The sequence below is a fragment of the Myzus persicae genome, unplaced genomic scaffold (assembly GCF_001856785.1).
Source record: "Myzus persicae strain clone G006 unplaced genomic scaffold, MPER_G0061.0, whole genome shotgun sequence".
NCBI lineage: Eukaryota > Metazoa > Arthropoda > Insecta > Hemiptera > Aphididae > Myzus > Myzus persicae.
In genome coordinates, this window is record NW_019100828.1 from 1 (window position 1) to 23626 (window position 23626).

At 30.3% G+C, this 23626-nt stretch overlaps 3 protein-coding genes and 1 pseudogene across 3 annotated transcripts; 2 read left to right on the forward strand and 2 right to left on the reverse strand.

The window, feature by feature from the left end:
• Nucleotides 1-1518: 1518 nt before the first annotated feature.
• LOC111026338 (zinc finger MYM-type protein 1-like) lies at nucleotides 1519-4182 on the forward strand. The gene is made up of 2 exons (XM_022304395.1): nucleotides 1519-1896; nucleotides 2026-4182. Exon 2 carries the CDS (start codon nucleotides 2029-2031, stop codon nucleotides 4180-4182), a length of 2154 nt encoding a protein of 717 aa, XP_022160087.1. The 5' UTR covers nucleotides 1519-1896; nucleotides 2026-2028.
• A 6818-nt stretch (nucleotides 4183-11000) lies between these two features.
• LOC111026339 lies at nucleotides 11001-12080 on the forward strand (annotated as a pseudogene).
• Nucleotides 12081-12175: 95 nt separating this feature from the next.
• Nucleotides 12176-14068, reverse strand: LOC111026340 (piggyBac transposable element-derived protein 4-like). Its single transcript, XM_022304396.1, has 4 exons — nucleotides 13915-14068; nucleotides 12736-13754; nucleotides 12272-12490; nucleotides 12176-12190 (listed from the first exon to the last, which is right to left on the reverse strand). The coding sequence occupies exons 1-4, from the start codon at nucleotides 14066-14068 to the stop codon at nucleotides 12176-12178; spliced, it is 1407 nt and encodes a 468-aa protein (XP_022160088.1).
• Nucleotides 14069-19967: 5899 nt separating this feature from the next.
• LOC111026341 lies at nucleotides 19968-23398 on the reverse strand. Its single transcript, XM_022304397.1, has 3 exons — nucleotides 22429-23398; nucleotides 20691-20756; nucleotides 19968-20577 (listed from the first exon to the last, which is right to left on the reverse strand). Exons 1-3 carry the CDS (start codon nucleotides 23223-23225, stop codon nucleotides 19968-19970), a joined length of 1473 nt encoding a protein of 490 aa, XP_022160089.1. The 5' UTR covers nucleotides 23226-23398.
• Between the last annotated feature and the right edge of the window lie 228 nt (nucleotides 23399-23626).

Below are 23626 nucleotides of genomic sequence, written 5' to 3' on the forward strand. Positions count from 1 at the left end.
CAGTACATGATGCACTAATGTTATCGGAAATCCTTTGCCATGAATCGTTAACATAGTTCCTGTTCTTATGTTTTGGGTCTCTAGGATTCCAAATAGCAGGTTCCTTCTCGTACAACTCCAAGAACTCGATAATGAGATCATTTGACCAATTCATAGTTATTAAGTAAACTTAATTTGAATAAAAAATTAAATTTATAAAGATTTTCAAATAAAACTTATTTAAAACAATACTAAAAAATAAAAACTCAATAAATTATTTACGAAAACGTGACGAAAAATTGAACAAGCCGCGCCGCGCCGTGGGAATCCAATACAAGCGCCGCGCCAATTTCTTTTTGACGCGGGACACAAAAACCGACAATCATCGGGAACGGTCGCGCCGCGGACGTCCGAGTGACTTATCAGTAGCATGCGTGATAAGTCACACTATGTCGTTATAATCATCTCTACACAAAACCTCGTGTACTCTACAGTTGACACATTCACTTGTACTTATGATTTTTAAATAATTAATAAACGTAATAACATACAACAAAAAGTAATAGAAAGATTTTCAAAGACCAAAAGAAAATTGGATTTTGTTATCTAAATATTATTTTATTATTATATATTTAATATAACTGTAATATATAAATAATATATTTTATAATTTATAATTTATAATTTATACTATAATAAACGTATGGGGTGAAAAGGCTAGGTGAAGACATATTTTGGTGTGAAAAATAAACGCAATTAAAATACTACGCAGTAAAACTATTATTAAGTAATCGGCCTTTCAAAACGAATAAATCATCGTATAATCGTGAAAACAACAGGAAGTAATTTAAGTCATTTTTTTGTTTTGCTAAACACAGAGGAACATTGCATACTGAGTACTGACATACCCATTCCGTTCTAATTTCTTTTTCTTTAGTACTGCATCTTGCACATCTCCTCCTTGTTCCTCTCTTCGGTCGATGAGCGGCTTGTTCAAACCTAATCATAGAATTTACATGTGGCTTATGTTTTTTTACAGCTACTGTTTGTACTTTTGAAACGTTTTGAATAGATCGTTTTTAGACCAACGTTTTTGAAACTAAATCGTTAAATATTTCAACGACGAAAATTCTTAATCGTTATATTCAAACCTAAATGTTAAACAAAGTGTTTTATAAAATAATAACAAATAAAACCTATAATAATAATTTGCAAATAAACAAAGATAACTATATTTTTACCTGATTGTAACTTATATAGAAGGTGAGAGTTGACTACTGCTGCATCGATAAAATGGAAAAAAAGTCTGTGCCACCATTTTCAATCTATCTGACAGGATTTCTTATTCTGGTCAAATTTATCTACGCAATTCATATGTATCAGTGGCGTGCGGTCAGGACAAGCTAGGTAAGCGGCGCATGCCCAGCCAAAAAGGAAAAAATTAAAAGATTAATATTTCTGATGTTAAATAACAATTTGTTTACATTAAAATAACAAATATTTAATAATTCTTATTTTTGTATTCAATTTAAAAAAAAATTATCAGATTTTGAAAGAAATTAAATTTTTTTTTTTCGTATAGGCAATTTCTCTACAGAAGCGCTAGTATTTTAGATTGCCTTTCCCATATCGTTATTTATAGGAATGACCAGTTGTGGTAGAAGGGGATATACGCGTTTTTACGTAATGGTTGAAAGCGCTATGCCGAGCGCTTATCGATATTTTTAAAAACGGAATTGTCGGAATTCCAATATTCTTACGATGCATATCGGATTATTTTTGTTATCAATATACTTATTATAAGTTTTAACTATACTGTCTATACTATACTAATAATAAATATATTATTTTGTCGTCAACCGTCAACGTGTCTACAAGTCTTCATAGTTAATTTGGTGTTGAACAAACATTTTTAATGTAAGTATATTAAATTCCTATTGCATAATTTTATAGAATTGGTATAGATAATTATTATTTAAATAAATAAAATTATTATAATTAAGAGGAATCAAATTATATTCGCCTTGTTTATATTTGTTTTTATAGACAATGAATACTGATTCAAACAATTGCTTAATCGAGCATCTTTTGGAAAATGAATTTCATTTAAAAAATGTTGATGAAAAATTAACAATTGTAAAAAATGGTCGACCATGTCCAGAAATTCCAAAATTGACATCTAATCACAAAGAAAAAAACAAAGTTTACATTCGTCATTTTAATATTTCTAATTATTTAAATACTCCATGGTTGACTGGTAGTGCAAAATTAAATAAACTTTTCTGTTGGCCTTGTGTTTTATTTACCAGGGAAAAAAATGTTTGGTCTCATAGTGGTTTTGTTAATTTAAATAATTTAACAAATGGTATTCAAAAACATGAACGATCTCAAACACATATTTCTTCTGTTTTAAAATTAAAAATGTTTGGAAAATCTAGAATTGATTTGCAGCTTGATGAACAAAGACGTTCAGATGTAATACGCCATAATGAATTGGTAAAAAAAAATAGAGACGTTTTAAAACGTTTTATTGATTGTGTTTGTTTTTTGGCGATTCACGAATTACCATTTCGTGGTCACAATGAAAGAGTTAATTCTTTCAATCAGGGAAATTTCCTCGGTTGTTTAAATTTATTATCATCTTATGATTCTATTTTAAACGTGCATTTAGAAACATCAAAAATATTCCGTGGTACATCCAATAGAATTCAAAATGATCTTATTTGCTCAGTTAGCAACATCATATCAACGTCCATTGAATCAGAAATAAAAAATACTAATTTTGTTGCAATATTATTAGATGAAACTTCAGACATAACAAATCTGTCTCAATTATCAACAACTTTAAGGTATGTCCATCATGAAACCGGGGAAGCACATGAACGTTTTATCTCATTTGTTGATGTTAGTGCTGATAGATCAGCAGACGGTTTGTTGAAACACGTAATTGATATAGTTAATAGGTATGAATTAAAACATAAATTAGTAGCTCAAACTTATGACGGAGCGGCCGTTATGAGTGGTCATGTTGGAGGACTACAAGTTAAAGTAAAGGAGCTCTACCCAAAAGCATTATTTGTCCATTGTTTTAGCCATTCATTAAATCTTGTACTTTCACAATCAGCATCAAATATAAAAGACTGTAAGATTTTTTTTCAAACACTAACTGGTATGGGATCATTTTTTACTAAATCTTCTAAACGTACACATGCTTTATCTAATTTTACAAGAAAAAAAATGCCAAAAAATGCGCCGACTAGATGGAATTTTTCTTCTCGCTTAGTAAATACAGTTCACGAATACAATTCATATTTCATAGAGTTTTTTCAACACGTATTAGATAATTCTAATGATTGGGATAATGAAGCGATAGTATTATCTCAAGGGTTCATCAATTTTTTAGATAGTCGACAAACATACTTTTTGCTAATAGTATTTAGTAAAATATTTAGTTTGACTGATATTTTATATGAAGTATTACAAACTAAACGTTTAGATATTTTATACTGTGTGAAAAAAATTGAAGAAACTAAATGTCAACTGCAAAATTATAGGTTAAATCTATTTGAAAAATTATGGGAAACAGTTTTATCAGATAAAGGCGATTTTGAACTACAGCGTAAAATTCGTGACCCGAAAACATTTTACAAAGTACTTTTTAATGAAATATTTGATAACATATTGACAAATTTGCAAGCGCGATTTGGTTCTTTAATTAAATTTGAATTTTTATCATTAATTGACCCAAGTAAATATTCAAACTACACGAACGAATTTCCAAATTCTGCTCTAGAAAACTTGCAAGAATCAAATTTTGGAGAAATATTTGATTTTATTAGATTACGAAATGAATTAATTGTATTATATAAATCTGAAGAATTTTTAAATACTAATCCATATGATTTAGTCAAAAAAATTAAGATGAATGATTTAATATCGGCGTTCCAAGAAGTATTTAAACTCGGTCAACTAATTTTAACTATTCCCAGTACAACAGCTTCAGTTGAACGTTCTTTTTCGGCATTAAAACGAATTAAATCGTATCAAAGATCTACACAAGGGCAAGAAAGACTTAGTTCATTATCATTAATTTCAATCGAAAAGGAACTCCTGCATAAAGAAAAAAATCATCCAGAATTTTATGATAAAGTTATTAACGAATTTTTAAAACAAGAAAGACGAATGGATTTTATCTATAAATAAATTTTAGATTGTAATTTTTATTTTTTATCAATAAAATACCTTTTTTTGTTTTAACTTGAAATTTATTTTAGCGCTTACCCAACATAAAATATCACCGCACGCCACTGATATGTATGTTGTATTCACTCAATACTATAGGAAATGATACCATTGTAGTTGATCCATCTTTAGATCGTCTTTGAACTTGTGTGGTTTCCGTTGGATTATGAAAATTTGACAACAAACTCACTATTCTTTTGTCACGCCACTTAACAATCGATGTAGATTTGTCATCTATAGACCAATCGTATTCTCCCCATGTTAAATACTTATCATTTTTCAAAGATGGTAAAAATTGTCTTGTAAGATTGACTGTTCCACATGCATTTATATTTTTTGATTTTAGATGTGTCATTAGTGGGTAGCTGGTAAAATAGTTGTCGAAAAATAAACAATGATTTTTTTCTTGCAAAGTTTGTGATAGTTGTTTAACTACTCGAGCACCCAATTGTTTTTCATCCTTTTCGCCAACTATTTTTTTAAATTTTGATATCACTGCTGTTGCTGTTTTATTTTTGATTGACCTTATTTCTAACCATTTTGACCAGTAATCCACTACAACTATGTAGTTAGTTGAATTATAAGTCATAATGTCAGCAGCTATCTTTTCAAACGGCAGCTCTGGAATTTCATGCAGCAACAATATATTTTTTTTGTTAGCGCTCCTAAACGTTTCACAAGTTTTGCACCTCAATATATATTGTTCTATCTCATTCAGCATTCCTGGCAAAAAAAATATGTTTTTAGCTCTCATCCTTGTTATGGTTATTCCTAAATGACTTTCATGAAGCAATTTCAAGATTAAAGGTCTCAGGCTATTTGGAATTATTATTTTTTGCTGGTAGTAAATAACATTATCATTAGCTATTATGTAATTTCTCATATTAAAATATAATTTAACATTGGTATCAACACGGTTACTCTTTGGCCAGCCGTCATGACAATAATCAAGAATTTTACTCAAAACGTTGTCCTGTCTGGTTTCTTTTTGCAAGTCATAAATACCATTATGTGGGTTGTAACGATTTACACTATGCACTATGTTTAAAGTGTCAAATTCACTGGTCTCCTCACTACTTTTTAAATAGTTTCTCGATAACAAATCTGCAATTTGCATATTTTTCCCTGGCAAATACTTCAACTCTATGTCTTACTCGAACAATTTTATTCTCATTTTTTGTAATCTATTTGATGGTATTTCGGAAACATTCTTGTTCACTATTGATACCAATGGCTTATGGTCAGTCCATGCTACAATTTTTCTACCATAAATGAAGTGTCTAAACTTAGAACATGCATAAACTACACTCAAAAACTCTTTTTCAATCTGCCCATACCGAATCTCCGTTTCTGATAAAATTCTTGAAGCATATGCAACAGGTATTTTATTTTGCATCAGGCAACACCCCAGCCCATCTTTTGAAGCATCACTCTGAATAACAATATCTTTTTTAGGATCAAAATGTGCTAACACTGGTGGATTTGCAATTAGCTTTTTTAGTTGTGTAAATGATTCCTCGTGCCTCATTTTCCATTCCCACAGTATATCTCTCTTCAGCAACTCTCTCAATGGACTTATTACTGTGGCCATATTTGGAACAAACTCACGGATATAATTACACATTCCTATTATTCTTTGCAAGTCCACTCTACAACTAGGTTTTTTTAATTCTGTAATTGCTCTGACTTGTTCTGGATCAGGCCTCATTCCATCTCCATTGATTATGTGACCCATGAATTTGACTTGTTTTTTGCAATATTGTAATTTATTTTCATTGAATTTTATGTTCATTCCTTTGCTCGCTTAACGTTCCTAACCAGATTATGATGCTCTTCTTCAGTTTCAGTAGCTACACAATAGTCATCAAAATATCCTATTAGATTTTCCTAATCTAAATCCTCAAAACACTCTTGAGTTCTCTTAATAAATGCCTCAGGTGCACATGAAATACCAAGGGGTAATCTTGTAAACTTAAAATTCCCTACAGGGGTGCTAAACGTACATAAGTCTGTAGAGTCCTCATCTAGTTTAACGTGCCAATACCCTTTCTTTATATCAAACACACTAAAATATTTTTTGTTGACCAATCTGGCCCGTATATCATCCAAGTTTTTCAAATTCTTCCACAACTTTATCAAATGATTCTTCACTTTTAGTGTTTAACAAGTCAGTTTTTTTATAGTATTATATATTTTAATTCCGTCATCACCGATAAGTGTGAGAAAAATGGCAATTTTCGTTTCATCTCCTTTAGATATTTTCTCTGTTGCTATTAAATAATTCTTGAATTTTTGTTTCCACTGTAACCAGTTAAGTTCCAGATTACCTGTTATTGATAGTTCACTGGGAGTTCTCAAATCCATCACTGTTACAATTCACCACTATTATATTATTACATATATTATATATATGTGATATACATTACGTTAACTATAATACAGATTATTTCGTCCACATCGCCATGTTGTATGTTATTACGTTTATTAATTATTTAACAAACATAAGTACAAGTGAATGTGTCAACTATAGAGTACACGAGGTTTTGTGTAGAGATGATTATAACGACATAGTGTGACTTATCACGCATGCTACTGATAAGTCACTCACAGTCTGTCCATATACAACACTTTTGATGTGTCAATAGTTATGTTTCTATGTATATTCATCAATGCCAAACCTGTCAGTCTTTTCTGAGACATTTGGCTTCTCAGCCATGTTTTTAACCTGATGTAACATCAAGCATATTTAAGAAAGCAATAAGCAAACAGCCAAAAGCCAAAAGAGTTATGATTAATGCAAAGGAAAAAAGGTGGACAAATTTATAAAAATAATCAAATAATCAAATAAATTAATCAATTAAATATCTAAATCAGACTATCTGAGTAAACTGTAAAGTAATACTGAATAGCGGAAATTAAATAAATATGATAGCATTTTTAACTAGTTAAGTTATGTCATAAATAATAACTAGTTGTAAAAAAAATCTAAACTGATTTTGCTCAACATGGGTAAGTAAAGACTAAAATATACATTATTAGTGCAAATTATTTCATAGAGCAGTTTTTTTTAGTTAATTAGATTTATTGTCAAGTAAGCTAAAAATTAATTTCATAAAAAAGCATGAAGACTTAAGTTTAACTTTTTTTCTTTCTTAGTTTGTGTCTTAATCTATAGTATTTGATGGTTAAATTATAATATGATAATAGTAACCTTCACATCAATTAATATTATTTGAAGCTAAAAATCAAAAATTACTTAATTTCTAAAAGAAACTACCTATATAATATGTATTATATATATTATGTATATATAGGTTTATAATATTACAATATTATGTAATAAGATACTATATGTATATATTTTGTGCTCTTTAGAGTGCATAAATGCATGCATATTTAGTATATTTTAAACCACATAAGTTCTAAGCTCTGCTTTTTACCAAAATTATTTTCTTCTAACTAAAAAAAAGCAAAATATACATGCATACCTCCTTAAAGTAGAGAAGCTGCGTTCTGCTGATGCGATACTTACTGGTAATGTTGCTAATACTACTGATAGCACCTGTTATGGGAAGAAACAGGAGACTGGTCAGGATTAAATAAAGTTTAAACACTTAAGACTTCGGTCAGTTAAAGTTTATTACTGAATTAATTTATTAATTTGCCCGGAGGACACGGTGACCGAAACGGCGTCACCGGTCGCTTAGCAAAATAAAACAAAAACTAATATACGGGTTCGGAGGTACGCGGCGGCGTGAAGGCGTCGATGGACCTTTAACAAGCAGAGCTCGATTCACTCGACTATCTGCTGTACCATGATAAAATAAACAGGTATGTCAGCAACTTACGGTTATTATGCGAGTTTGCGCAAAGATGGCGTCCGCTGTTCGCCGCTTTTCATTGGCCGAAGTGTTATCATTTATCATAGTAATATGATTGTCAAAATCATCAAATTATTCATGATAAGGTGAAATAAAATTTAAAAATGTAAATTGTAATTCATTAAACCATAGACATAATATATTATGTCTATGCATTAAACTATTAAAGTATTACAATATTAAATAGTTATTGAATAAATTATATCGACAACTGTCACAATGGGGAAACGAAAAAAAAGTCCCGGAAAAAAAGTACCCGGAAAAAGTCTCGGGGGAAAAAAAGTCTTGGGGCAAAAAAAGTTTATAATACTAATGAAATATACAATTTGGAATATTTAAAATAAAACTTGGGTATAATATATAGTTTTATGTTACATCTAATATACGTTAGTTAGGCGTGAAAACCTGTAAATAAAATTAGGAATAAGTTTACTATCATAAACCAGTTATAAATTTCAATTGTACAGTATTACACATATGGTTGGACAAAATCATCCAACAATTTGGAAACTAATAACTAAAATAAGATATGAAATAGCTGCAGATCGCACAAAATTAGCTTTAAATGAACTGGGTGAGCAATCAATAAAAAGGAAAAAAAGAAAATGGAAATAAGATTAAATGCTTTATGCACTCGTTTTAGAGAAAATAAAATTGAACTTAAAGATTTTTTAAAAGCTATAGCACAAAATATTAAGTTACATTGATAATACAACTAGGATTTTTAAAATTATATAATTTTTTTTCTATTCTATTCTGACATCTATAACTTAATGGTATAGATATTTATATTTTTTTAATAATATTTTGAACTAAGATTTAATGAGATATTTTTTTTATAATTTTTTGATTATTATATATGTTTATTATTATAAGAATTATTACTATTATAACTATTCAATGAGATATTCTTTTTATATATATATATATTATTATAAGTAATAGTAGTTACTTATTATATGATTACATAATTATTAGATATTATCTTTAGAATACAGACTTTTTAGCCCCAAGACTTTTTTTCCAGGTACTTTTAGACAAAATTACAAATTTACCATTGGATGTGATACAACGTTTGATCCGCACAAGAACTTTTATTCGAATGAATAAACTTAATAATGCTTTGTTACATAATTATAATACTGTAAAGCAAAATAATAAAAATAAAATACAAAAGTTCATAACTTAATGAAACAAACTTAAGTAATATTGTAATTATTGTAATTAGATATTACATACCCCACTTCATGGATAACCATAATTTTTGCATACGACATAAGTTATGTTAAATATATTATTGAATGGTTAAAGAGCTAAAATAAGATCTTTATAATATTAAACCCTATGTAATATTTATTAGACAATCAACTAATAGCGATTAGCAAGATTTAATATTATAAACATGATAAAATAATATCTTTATATTATCCACCTTGGTCCATATTGTAAATTTATCATGGCTTATGGGAGATATTACGATAAATGATTACGTATATTTGATAATACGCGCAAGCCAGCCGCCATATTGTGCGCACCACAAAGTTGCTGACATACCTGTTTATTTTATCACGTGCTGTACAACGGACTACTGACTGGACGGGCCGCCGTCACGGTCCGTGACGGTACAGTGAGCCCGAGGCGCAGTGTGACCAATCTAGGGCACACAGTGCCTCAGCCCTTACAATACATAATACAATTTTCTGGGTGCTAACACTACTAAACCCTGTCTAATTGTAGGAAACATGACTCGATGACATTCATCAATAGATTCCAATACATCTTCTGGTATTTTAAGACCTTAAAATAATTTTAAATAAAAAATATGTGATTTTTACCAATCAATATGCAAATTGTATTTAATAAATTATTATTAACCTTCATTTTTACTGGAAATCCAATTTGATTTCCATAAATCAACTTCTCCTTTTAAAATTTTAATGTTTATATCCAAAAATATAAAATGTTCAATTACTGTATCAATAATTTTTTTGACATTGAGTGAAGACTTGTTGATCGTGTTAGCTGGAATAAATTCAATCAACTGAAAAATAGCTGTTGTTTTTTTATTTAGGAATCTTGATCTCAAGTCTTCTAAAATATTGTTAATTAGGGGAATGTACACAACTCTCCGGTAATATTCCTCTGGTGTATTTACTGGAGTATTGTCTCTTTTATTTTGAATTTTTGTTAATCTTGGTAACTTGACTTCAATGTCTAAGTCAATCATTTTAGTTTTAGCTTCAAGAAATATTTCACTAAAATATTCTTCAGCATTTAATCTTTTATCTTCTAAATTTTGTACTATACTGGTAATACAGCAGAAAGCAGCACTTACATCTAAATTAACTCCTTGTAACATTTTACTGGCTGGTAGTGTAATACTGAGGATATTTGATAATATATACAATGTTATAATTAATTCACAATTGCACAAACTCAGGAGTAATGAGTTAGCTTTAGATGATGAAAATTGATCTGCCCATTGAGATATATATGTTAGACTTCCTATAATTTCTGACAGGTTGGTTTCAAAGTCTATTATACTAGTGTGACGTTCTACCCAACGTGTAACACACAAACTGGTTAAGGATGTCTTAGAACTTTTGGAATTTTTAAGGTTATTTTTCAAGATGAAATTCCTTTTGGAAGATAAATGAAAAAATGAAATGGTTTCTTGGAGAATTCCCATAGTATTTCTAGCAATTTGGACTTTCGAAGATTTAGAAATTGATAAGTTTAGAGCGTGATAAGTATATTAGGCTGTATATAGCATTTGGACAGCTTTTCTGGACTTCTTGCTCCTCTTAACACTGACGTCATTACAGAACAACCATACGTGGAAATTCCTATACAGTTTTTAAGGTTAAGTGACATTTCTTTTAACTCTGATACTACTATATTTCATCAGACTTATTAAAGCGAATATATTCGGTCATGGGCCACGTATTGTCATACATTCTCGATCCTGCGGTAAAATATAATAAAATAATTTTTTTGGAAGATGAATTCGTTTTGCTTACAAGTATGGTGTATAAAGGAGAGCATGTGTTAGAGTCCAAAAAAACTAACGGATGTAGAATTTTATCGAATCGAAGAGATCTGATGACAATTCAAGATTTAGAGTGGGCCATCTTCGAAACCATATCGAGAAAAATATATATTGTGAGACCTATTATTTTAAACCAACTCGATCAAATATCCGAATTCTTTAAAACCGATTTAAATATTGATAAATTCGCGTCATCGGAAGAAGTAAAAACAATAATTAAAGGAATTCATATCGACTTAATTGCAAAGCATGTACCGAAGAACAAACATAGTTTTATAAACCAGATCAAATTATTCGCAACTGAATAGCTAGCAATCAATTGGATGACAAAGAATTCGATAAAAGTAAGAATATATATATTATTTATAAGAAAAAGTATTTAAAATTTGAATTCAATTAGGTTGTTGATGAAAATGATGATGATGAACTGCTGAGATTTCTCCCGCCTACCCAGATGCCGCTAGAGGTAATATTATACATTTTTTTTAATACGATTAGGGGAAGGCGGGGCAGAACCGTACTACTAACTTCTAGGCGTTGTAGAACTTACAACATTTTTTTTTTTTAATTTTAACACGTTGACCGCCATGTGCCCGCCAGCGGTCACACTAACTAGAAACTTATAACTGCTTTTGTGGTCGCCGGCTGTCAAACTACATTATAACATCCACGCCATGTGGACGCGGGCTGCCATATTCTTATACATTTTTAAACGTGAATTTATACTGTGGCGTTCAATGAATCGTGTATATTATTACATCATGGCGTAGAGAAGATAATAACACATCGAATGGTATAGTTTTTAATATGATTGGACGATTCCATCATACTAAAAAAAATATTTTTTACCAACATGTTTTAAATCTAAAAATCATACATTATTAATTTTATTTTTTATATTTTTTTTATTATTTATGTAATAGACGTAAAAATTATAGCACAAAATTACAACTGGTTAATAAAAATTAATTTTTGAAAATAATATTGTTCCTTTTAAAATAAAATAAAATAAAAATAAAATATTTCAAAATTGTGTTACCTAGTTAATATGGTGAATATTAAAACAACTTAAGCAAGTATAGATTTTACAAGTAGCACAAAATGTCGAAATCTTCTTTACTTCTCTTGCCTTCACAGATCCCTCGAGACATTTTTGTTTTTCGTAACAATGAGCGCACCTTTTTCGAATTTTCCTGTTCCTTTTGCATTTTTCGGTAGTTTCTTGAAAGATATGTTTCGTAGTTCGTCTTTGTGTCTTTTGTGTTGATGTAGATGTTAGCTGTTCATTTTCATTTGATTTTTTGAGTCCTAATATTTCATCTACTAACGCTTCTCGAAACTGTGTGATTTTCAACTTGTTATTAGGTTTTATTTTATTATATATAAGAAGTGCATTCACAATAGACGTTCCAAACAAAAGTTCAATAGCTACTTTATGGTACCACCTGATAGATTTTCGAACAGAAGAGTTATAACTTGATAGCTGGTCAGACAAGTCTATACCAGCTTTTCCTTTATTATAATCAATTATAATTTGAGGTTTAACAATATTTTCTTTTTTTTATTTATTTTCCCTGTATCTACCATATTGATGTTATGTCGTGTGGTTAACATTGTGACGTCCCTCTTGTCCCTCCATTTAGCTATGACGATCCCATCAATATTTTCCCTTCCAACTATTTCATTTGGTTTTAACTTGGCCTTGGTTACTTCTGGTAATTTAACTCTGTTCGATCGTAATGTTCCTACCAAGTGTGTGTTGTTTTTTAAAAGTTCATATGCTAATGGCACTGAGGTATCAAAATTATCAGTGATTATTGTCCGCCCAGCATTCAAATATTTCTGACTTAAGTTCAACACTACTCTGCATCCTAGACCTTTTCCATCAACTTGACTTTTGTCAGCATATACTTGCACATTATACGTATAGCCATTTGTTCCGCATAACTTGAACAACTTTACACCATATTTGTGCGCTTTTCCTGGTATATACTGCTTAAAAATTAACCTCCCTCTAAAAGGGACCATTGTCTCATCAACAGCTAAATACTCTTCAGGTTCAAGTATTTTTTGAAAATTTTCAATTAACTTATTAATTAAATCGCGCACTTTATAAATCCTGTCGTCATTTGGAGCTTTTCCATTGTCCGAAAAATGTAAAAATCTAAGAATTAATTCAAACCGATTTCTTGACATAGTGTTTTGCGCTACATTATTTTTATATCTTATACTTATACTCCAATAGTCTTCCAAAGTGGGCATTTGAACTAACTCCATCCAAATCATTAATCCGAAAAATTTTTTTATTACCTGTTGATCTGTAGGAATCCATTTAGAAAATCTACTAGATTTTGTCAATCTGTTTTTTGATAAAAATTGTTGGGCATTTTTATTGGTTTCTTCGACTATAAGATCAATTATTTCATTAGTCAAGAATAAATTAAAAATATCCCAAGCTGTAGAATCAACTGATATATCGATTTTCAGTCCAGAATTATTATTAAATTGCAGTGGTTTTTGATAATTGCCAGTTACATTTGTCCAAATTTGTGATGCTACGGAAATATTGCTCGAGGTGCTTGGTTCATTATTATCACTTAGCTCTATAGAGAATCAATAATTATATAAATTATATATGGAATTATGAAAATACCTAATTTGAATAATAAAAACTTAACATAATAGTTCTATAAATATTAACGAAAGAACAATTTATAATTTTTTATAATTTAGGGGACAGTAAAATAATATAAATTTTCTTACCACTTAGGACATCAGACTCCGAAGAACTGACGGGATTGTACGTCTTGTCTGCATCTGAATCATCAAATTCACTTAACAAACTGTCGCTACTGTCTTCTAATAGTTGATTGATAAAATCATCATTTAACTTAACTCGTTTTGGTCGCGAATACATTTTAAATATAATAAATAAATGTTTTTGATAAAAGAATACGCAGCATACGTGACCGCCGGTAGTCAAATGGCGTATAAGTAATAATGCCATTATCACGTGCCCGCCGGCTACCAAACAATGTCAATGCAAAAATAATAATCATGAGACCAAGACAATTACATCGATATCAATTTTATATTTTTCCGTCGAATAGTACTATAAATATCGACGATAACATTTTAGGAATCCCGATGAAATACGCCGTGGCGTCCATAAATAACTTACCAAATGACCGCCGGCGGGCACACGGCGGTCAACGTGTTAATAAGATATATACAATCTGTACCCATTAGGCACAATAAGAATATGTGATATAATATTTTGTACATGAAATCGTGAGGGAAGAAGCCAACCAGTGAAGGCACTACCTAATTGTATTTATAAATATATATATATATATTTTTTTAATTTTTGGATTATTCATTTAGTAAATCACGACACCAATTTCTTTTTAGTCGACGTGTTGGGTTGCCTGGAATTGTGCGAGAAGCTATATTGGATATAAGGGGATTAGGATGAAATGGAAGTCTGTTGTGAAATCTTTTGTAATATGTTATGGCTTCAGCATGAACAGTTTTTATGTTTAGATCTGTGTGCAGAGAGTATTTGAAGACATATGGTGGGGCTTTAGTGATTAATCTTAAAATTTTATTTTGAACGGTTTGGATTTTATTTACAATAGTTACTTTCGCATTGCCCCACAATTGTAGGCCATAAGTCTACATGGGCTTGATTAATGATTTGTATTTGAGAAGTTTGGTGTTTAATTTAGTGTGCTTGTTAGATATTAGTGGTTTAACCGAACGTAGTCGTTCGTGTAGGGCGAGTTTTTTAGCTTTGATATGAGGTCCCCAGGTCAGGCGACGGTCGAAGATTAGGCCTAAGTACTTAACCGATTGGGATGAAGGGATCGGTATGTTATTAAGAAAGACTTCTGGGCAGGGAGGGAGACGAAGGGTGAATGTAGTATGAATGGATTTTGATTGATTGACTTTAACTCGCCATTTATCATAGCAGACAGAAACTTACAACATTTGAAAAATTTGAAACTGGATTGCGTAAATATATCACAAATATTGGTAGCTTCAATAATATTGAAGCATTTTCAAAAAAATTTAAATTGAACTAAAATTTTAAAAGTACTAAAAAATACGATTTTGCCCCATAGGTGGGGTAAAACCGTATTAGTCTTGGGGCAAAACCGTATGTATGGTTTTATGATCTAAAATAGTAGAAATATTTTAGGCACACTTTGCAATACATTTTAATATCCCCCCTCCCCGATAAAAATCCTGAGTAAAGTATTTTGAAATTTTATATTGGAACAAATTAAAAATAATAACTCATTTAACAACTGTTACTTTCACTTTATTATGAACAAAATTTAATTCTTTACGATCTGTAACCTTATATGACAAATTTTTAAGTAACATTTTAACCAAACATGTTTAAATATTCATGTAAGTAACAAAATAATGAAAATAAAATAAACATTGAACTTAATATACTAAAAAACTTAATATTCATGTATAAAATAAGATAAATAGATAGGTCCAAACCTACCAACATTTAAAACAAAACAAAATAATTATAACAAGGAACATTTTAATTTCTTTATAAGATGATATAGGTTCGTAGTTCTTGAACACATAATAGTTTAACAATAAATTTTTAAATATAAGTTTATAATAATAATTATATAAAAGGAACATATTTATTTCTTTATGAGATAAAAAAAGGTTCTTTTTGAACACATTAAATAGTTTAACAATAGGTTCATTAACTGTTCTGCATTTAGAATAAAATTAAATTGAGTATATAATATAATAGACTGTTGGTAACTTATTTTTTACAGTTATCACAGATATAGTTTTTCCAGTTTTCAACATTACCACATAATTCATGCAACCAATTTTCACAAGTTGTGCATTTGATCCATATTTCTCTATTTGTGTTTGTTGTGTATAACTCACTACAATATAAGCACTGCACATCAACATCATTTTTGGAACATGTGGCATGTTTTTTCAAAGTTTTTTTAGTATGGCAAACAGTTTTATTTTCAAAAAGACTTCTTTTGACCGGTTTAAGACATTGTGAATTTTCCAGCTCATTTTTATAAGGGCTGGCTGTTATTATTGCAGTTTTTCCTCTTCTACTGTTACTTGACCTAGAACTTCTAGCAGGAATTTTTGGAATAGGTTGAATCATTTCTGGAGATACATTAAAAGTATTGGTATTTATAATGGTAATATTATCTTGTGACACATCAATATTTACAGAATCATTCAATGGAATATTATATGATGTACTAGTTTCTGGTGCAATATTATAATTAGGTGTTACCATTTCAATTTGATGTGCAGCTACAACATGTCCTGTTGGTTCTAGAATTTGATTTGTTGTTTCAGCGGCTGAAAAATCTGCTGCAGTAAATACTTCTGGGTCATACAGAAAAATATCAGTTTTTTTTAAACCAGAACATTCATTTCTAATATTAGCTGCTTTCATGTATGCTTCTCTAAATATTTTTGATATTTGGTGAAGTCCAACAACACGTAAATCCTGATCGACTTGGGTAGAAAAACGTGAATTGACCCTCCAGTGGCGCCATCCCTCAGCATGCATGTGACGGCAGGACCAAATTTAGTATCCACCTCTTTCATCTCGAGCACGGCATATGGTGTGTCCAGATTGAGATCGCCGATTGATGAATTCACTGTATTCGCTTGATTTTTTAAGGTTTGCAAGAACGCCATAATATACTACGAAAATAATAATAGTTAGATAAAAATAAATTGTCTACACACTTGCAAATGCACGAGCTATTATACTGAAACAGATATTTATTTCAAAAATAAAATATAATTATTAGCGTAAAAATTAAAGTAACTCACTTTGGACGTAATATTATTATGATAATAATAATAGTCAAAACGTCGACGATGGTCGGTAATGTGATGGACGGTGGTGGTGGTGGTGGTGGTGGTGGTGGTAGTACGTCGAGTATGAATTCGTAACTAAATAAATAAAATATTGTCTATAGACACCGTGCATGTGACGGCGCACAGAGCTGTGTAGTGGACAATGCATGCATTCGTTAGGGGTACCATTATAATAATAATATGTGACTAAATGAGCTCTTTTGATCTTTAGTACCACATGATCCAATTTTGTCTTTGTGTTAGGTACTAAAATACTAGAAAAAATTACTTCGATGATTAATTTCCGTTATGTGTGACAAATTATGATGATTATCATTTTCACTTATCAGAAATAACATTCATTATAAAAACAAAATATTAATCATAGATAATAGAAAAATTATTTGGCATTTTCATGTCGTATTATTACGTAATAAATAATAATACACACTATATGGTTAAGTATTTTATTTTTTTATTCAAAATGTTTAATAAAGACATAGTAATAAAATGTGGGTTTCAAACGATTCATTCTAACTATACTTTAACCAATAATAAAGGAAAAAAAATAGCAGAAAGTGGTCATGTTAATTTGGTTACAGAAGTAAAATCTACAATTATGTTTTCTATTATTACTGCTAGTGTCATTAGACAAACATCTGTATCATGTGAACCTTGGAAAGTTAAGCTAGAAGTAAGTGAATTTTGTATTACATTTAATTAGATTATATATGTATATATGATCCAAGATATTAGGCTTTATAGTTAATATTGTTCCATAATAATATAATATAATATTTATATTATTTATAGTTAGATAACGATAGATCTGTAAAGAATGGCTTCTGTGAATGTCCAGCTGGGGCATCAGAAAAATGTAAACATATTGCTGCAGTTATACACTATATAAATAATGAAGAAAGTTTTTCCAAAACCAATTTTCCGCAAAAATGGGGCAAACCAACAAAAATAGGGCAAGAAAAATACAAAAAGGGTAAACGTATCAATGAGCTTTTTTCCCATCAAAAAAAAAAAATTAAAATGGCAAGTATAAATCATCATGACTTAGTAGATAATTATAATATATTGTCAATTCCATGTAGTTTGAATATATTAATAAAAGAAGAATTAATATCTGAAGAAGATAGACAGTGTAATAATTGTTTAAATAATATTATAAATAAACTTGAAAGAGAAGAAATTAGATTAAAAAATGTTCAGTATATAAATAACATTATCAGGTATCAATTGTGTAATATTACATATAATTTACAACCATCAAATTTTCCTTTGAATCAAAATATACACAAAATATATTATAGTGATGTTGTTGTAACACATGACAAAATACAAATAATATTTAATGAAAATATTGAACAGTCACATAGTGATCAGTGGAAGAAATATCGATCAATAAGGATATCAGCTACTAAATGTCACAAAATCAAAACTTGCAGGAATTTGTCTGAAGAGGGTCAAACTCGTATCGCTGAAGTAATTTCTGAAGATTTAAATTTGTTTGGTAAAGCAGCAGTAAATACAGCATATGGATTAAATACTGAAAACGTTGCTTTTGAAGTATACTGTGAGATGTTTAACGTAGTAACAATAAAATGTGGCTTAATTATTCATGCAAAATATCCTTGGCTTTGTGCCTCACCAGATGGTTTGGTACTTTCAAAAGAAGGAGATATTTATAAAGTGTTGGAAATTAAATGTCCAATAAGCTGTAAAAAAAAACCTATTGTTGAAGATGAAACTGGAGTACTCAATTTAAGTTATTTAAAATATGAAAATGGAAAAATAATATTGAAAAAATCTCATCAATATTATACTCAATGTCAAATACTAATGTTTGTGACAGGACTCAGTAGCTGTGACTTATTTATTTACAATAGCATACAACCAGTATTGATATGTATAGAAAAGGATGATAAATTTTTAAGACAGATTCTATTAAAATTGGAATGTTTTTATTTTAAGTTATTTTTGCCAAAACATTGTTCTATTTGAAATAAACAATACACTTGATTTATTATAAATTAAATATAATCATGATATAAAATGAACTGTTAAAAAAAAATATTTACAATAAAAAATATTTAAATTGAAACAAGTTACTAACATTTTATTTTAAACATTGCAATAAGAAATATATTTTAGTAAATAAAAAAACTTATCAAAATAATTACTGTTTTATTATTGGTAATTGTAAATTTGTTAAAACACAGCACATTTGAACTATTTCATCTATATATGGCAGAAGTTCAATAGGTACTTTATTTAATATTCCATGCACCTTTAATCGAGCAAAAAACCTTTCAACATGAATCCTCACACTGGCAATACTAAGCGTTTCTAATACTTCTTCTTCTGTAAACTTACCATGATGTAATATAGGGGGCATGACTAATATTGCATTTTGATTTTCTACATTAGTTTTTATACCAGGAAACCCCTTGTCAGATAAAACTTGATCGCCAGGTTCGAGATTAAATAAAAATCCACAGTCGTTAGTTATGAATGTATCGCTAGATCTTCCTCCATAGCATTTTGAAATGAAAGAAACAGCTCCACTTGGAGTAATTGCAGCTAAAAATTTTACTGTATAGCACCCTTTGTAATGTGAATACATATAAACTCTTTGCTCGATTGTAGGTGGCTGCTGGACTTTGATTTCTGTGCAGTCAATGATACAGCGAGCATTAGGATAATTTTTTAAAAATGCATTAGGCATTGTTTCTTTTATTGTGCTTTTATTAGGCCAAAAAATAAAGTTTTTAGTTTTTAAACTTAATATTTCCAAACATTTGAAAAATATTCTACTAACTGTAGTTCTATGAATACTAAATAAAACACCTATTGCTGCAAATGTTAAACAATGTTTAATTTTTATTAAAAATATCAACAATTTATTTCTGTTATCAATTGAACTGTTAAAAAATTTTAGGAATCATTGAACATAATAAATCAAATACTTTAAATGTTGTGCCAGTCAAATCTTTTAGAGCATTTTCATTTTTAATTGAATAATACCCATGAAATTTGTCACAAGATAAACACGAACTAGTATTAATTGATTCAGGACCACAAGATTTATCAGCCTTCATTATAAATTTGTCTTGAAATTTGTTAGAAGATATAGTATGTTGTGAAATAATTTGAGTACTAACATTGTTTTTATCAAAAAATGAACATTCAAATACAAATTGATTGGTGTTAATTACTTCAAATCCAACTTGAGTACTAATATCACAGGTTGAAAATATGTTATTAGTATGAACTTGACTTGTTTGGCTCGTAGAACATTCATTTGTATCATTAGGATTAAGAACAGCGCTATCACAAATATTTTTTTGACGTTTTAAAATACGATGATATAGAGATTCTTGTTGGGTTGCATCACATATTTTTCTTTTGTACAATTGTGGAAATAAGGAAGGGACATATGACGGACTTCTTTGATCAGAGGATCGATTATTTCCAATAAAATGTGCACTGCAAATCTCACTATAACGGTTAGGGATCCATAATTTTTCATTTTTTCTAAAATACCATAGTTAATCATTAGATTTATAATACAGGTACTCTATTGTATTACAATAAATAATAAGATATTGAAATAATTAATTTGTATAAAAAAAAGTAATAGTACTCACTCAATTCGATTAACAGCCTTGATCCATTTTTCTTTTAATTCCTTTTCATAAGATTTATTAGGAAAACTAAAGAATTATATATTTGTTGTGTTCTTGTAAGTGTTACTACAATTCACCACACAACAAATCTTTTTTGATTTGCTTTGGTTCATTTTAATATGATAATTAAATTTTATATTATTAAATGTATAACTTATATGATTTAAACGTTCATCACGACCACGATTTAAGATATACCTTAATTATTACTTATTAGTGTATTAATTATTAGTACATCTTAATTCGTGATCACGACTCACGGATTAACGAACTTACGGTTATCTCTGTCGTTAGATGATGATAAAATTGATGAAATATGATAATAGCACAATATCTTTTTACCCCCCAATTAATGCAGTTGTTGTCCACCAAGAGCGCTACGTACGCACTTGCACGGTGTCTATTAATATCATTTATATACAAATTCTGTATTGAGAATTGAATGGTCTAACTATACACGTTACAGTCGTGTGATGCAATAGCATATAATAATTATTAAATTAACTCACTTTATTCAGTATGCAGACGATGCAGTAAGATTTCTATCTTCGGTTGACGGAGGTTGATGAAATTGGTAGACTGCTTCGAATAGAAGTGAAAATACGACTGATTTAAAAGTCACTGGTCGATACCCAAGTGTCCAAAATTATTATCACCACCCACCCAAAATCGATCGTCGCGAATTAACGGATCCAGCGATTGATGCACACATATTGTGTGGATAAGAGTTAACCTCCAGGAGATCTCGCGCGTTGTATAGCTAATCGGGATGACGTTTTGCTTTGATCACACGCGGCTGGCGGGTTGACCGTCGTCGTCAGATAATTAGTACCCCGGCTATAAGCCCGTCCAAATGTAGCTAATGAATATGTTTATTTATGTGACAAACATAATAATCACACCCAATCATGTCCATTTAGAAGATATCGTGTATACAGAAACGTCAATTATATATTTATCTACAAATTATTTGTAAAAACGTGTTATGCAATGCGTGACCGTTCGCGTGACCCGCCGACTGTATAGAATCCCAGATGTTAATTATATATATATACAAACACACACATATATTTGTGTAATAAGACGCAATACACGATTATATGATATAATATACATTTATTTCAGAAATATTATTTACAAAAATTAAATTATATATAATATTATTTTCACATATTATTTTTAAACCATTTCAGCAATGTAAAAACTCGATTATATGTACATTGTGAGCGAACTAAATCCTTATGGTATAAACAGCACGGTTGGTGATGTATATTTTCGGCTAACTGCTCGTGAAGACGGTCTAGTCGCGGGCAGTCCAAATCCTCGCCCATCTCTATAATTTTGACGTCGGGAATGAAGTCTTGTATGATCTGTCGTTTTTCTTCGCCTTTCACGTAAATGCAATCGAAATGTAAAGATTTTAAAATCTTTCCAATTTCCGAATACTCCACGTCCCCGCAAACCGGAGACAGTTGATGGTAATTGTGAAACAGCCACATGTTAACAGCATTGACTTTTGTTGTATTTTCACGCGTCCGAGTATGTTTAAAAATCCAATGTTGGCTAGCCCGCCCGTCTATGTCAACTATAGACATTTCTTTTATCAGGTACTTGGAGTAAAAAATAATATACGTATAAATGAGTGATATATTATAAGATATAATATTATAATACAGAATAATATTATATTATAATACGAAATAATATAATATTATAATAGCGTGTAATAATTACCTCTTCAATGTCGGCGGCACCGTCATTGCTTGGGATGTAATCTATTCCGTTATTTTGAATATTGCTCGCCCAACACATGGCCAACTGCTTGTTCGCAACCAATTTGATCTGGTTTATGAAACTGTTCTCACTATTTGGAAATATATTCAATGCGTGAAGATCGTGATGAATATTACTGGTGGCTGTAGAAATTTCTTCTATGGTCGACGATTTGTCGACATAAACATTGGAGCTCAGATATGTGGCTATCTGGTCGAGTTGCACCATAACCGCACAACGCGTAACGTTAGATTTGCATGAAATCGATTCGCTGATGGCCCATTGCAACTCGTAAAGCCTTAATAGATCGCGTCCGCTCAATAGCACGCGGCATCCTTGTTGTTGGTGCGATTCTACGGCTAGCATACTTTCGCCGCGATAAGTAGTTTTATACGGAGTGTTAAACTCATCTTTGAGAAAAAGCCTCTCTCGTCTATTAATCAGCGGACCGGTTATATTTGTGAATATGTACGGCATGAGCGAGAAAATTCGATGTAGAAATACACTTGTTATGCATACATGTCTCGATGGCGTTATAATCTGGACGGTTACGTTGAAAACGTCCGAGGCGTCAAGTCCGATGTTGATGAATTTTCGTCCCGCAAAGTCTATGACAAAGTTTGAGCAGTCAATTAAATCGTTGGGCGGTTGCGACGAACGTTGCATATTTTGGCCCTTGAGAGCGCCGCGAGCCGAAGAGAAGATTTCAATTTTTTCCGTCATTTTAACACCGTTAGAATTAAACGCACTTGACACACTTTAGGCGGTTACAGTGTTACTGATTTGTGAGAAATAATTAACTTGGCGGGTGCAAAATTCTCGCTCAATCAGTTATTCAAAATCACATCAAATTACAGTACATAGCTTAGTGGTGGGGGTAACATTTTATAAAGAGACATTATATATGATAAGACATTTCGTTAAGATTATGTATATATGTATATGTTTTTGATACATATGTATATGTTTTTGATACATATGTATAGGTTTTTAATATATATGTATATGTTTTTATAGATATATGTATATGTTTTTAATATATATATATATAATGTATACGCCGAAAAAACCGCGTCCACCCGATTCGCGGCTAGATGGCGCCTCGGCCGCGGACGTCGGCCGCG

Excerpts from the sequence above, each read along its gene's own strand:
- LOC111026338 (XM_022304395.1), top strand. The coding sequence starts at position 2,029 with ATGAATACTGATTCAAACAATTGCTTAATCGAGCATCTTTTGGAAAAT.
- LOC111026340 (XM_022304396.1), bottom strand. The coding sequence starts at position 14,068 with ATGTATTCGCGACCAAAACGAGTTAAGTTAAATGATGATTTTATCAAT. Across the intron at positions 13,755-13,914 it reads GGAGTCTGATGTCCTAAGTG|AGCTAAGTGATAATAATGAA; the intron begins GTAAGAAAATTT and ends GATTCTCTATAG. Across the intron at positions 12,491-12,735 it reads CACGACATAACATCAATATG|TTTCGAGAAGCGTTAGTAGA; the intron begins GTAGATACAGGG and ends AAAATCACACAG.
- LOC111026341 (XM_022304397.1), bottom strand. The coding sequence starts at position 23,225 with ATGACGGAAAAAATTGAAATCTTCTCTTCGGCTCGCGGCGCTCTCAAG. Across the intron at positions 20,757-22,428 it reads TATTATAATATTATATTATT|TTTTCCTAATAAATCTTATG; the intron begins TCGTATTATAAT and ends ATAATTCTTTAG. Across the intron at positions 20,578-20,690 it reads AAGGCTGTTAATCGAATTGA|AAAAAATGAAAAATTATGGA; the intron begins GTGAGTACTATT and ends ATGGTATTTTAG.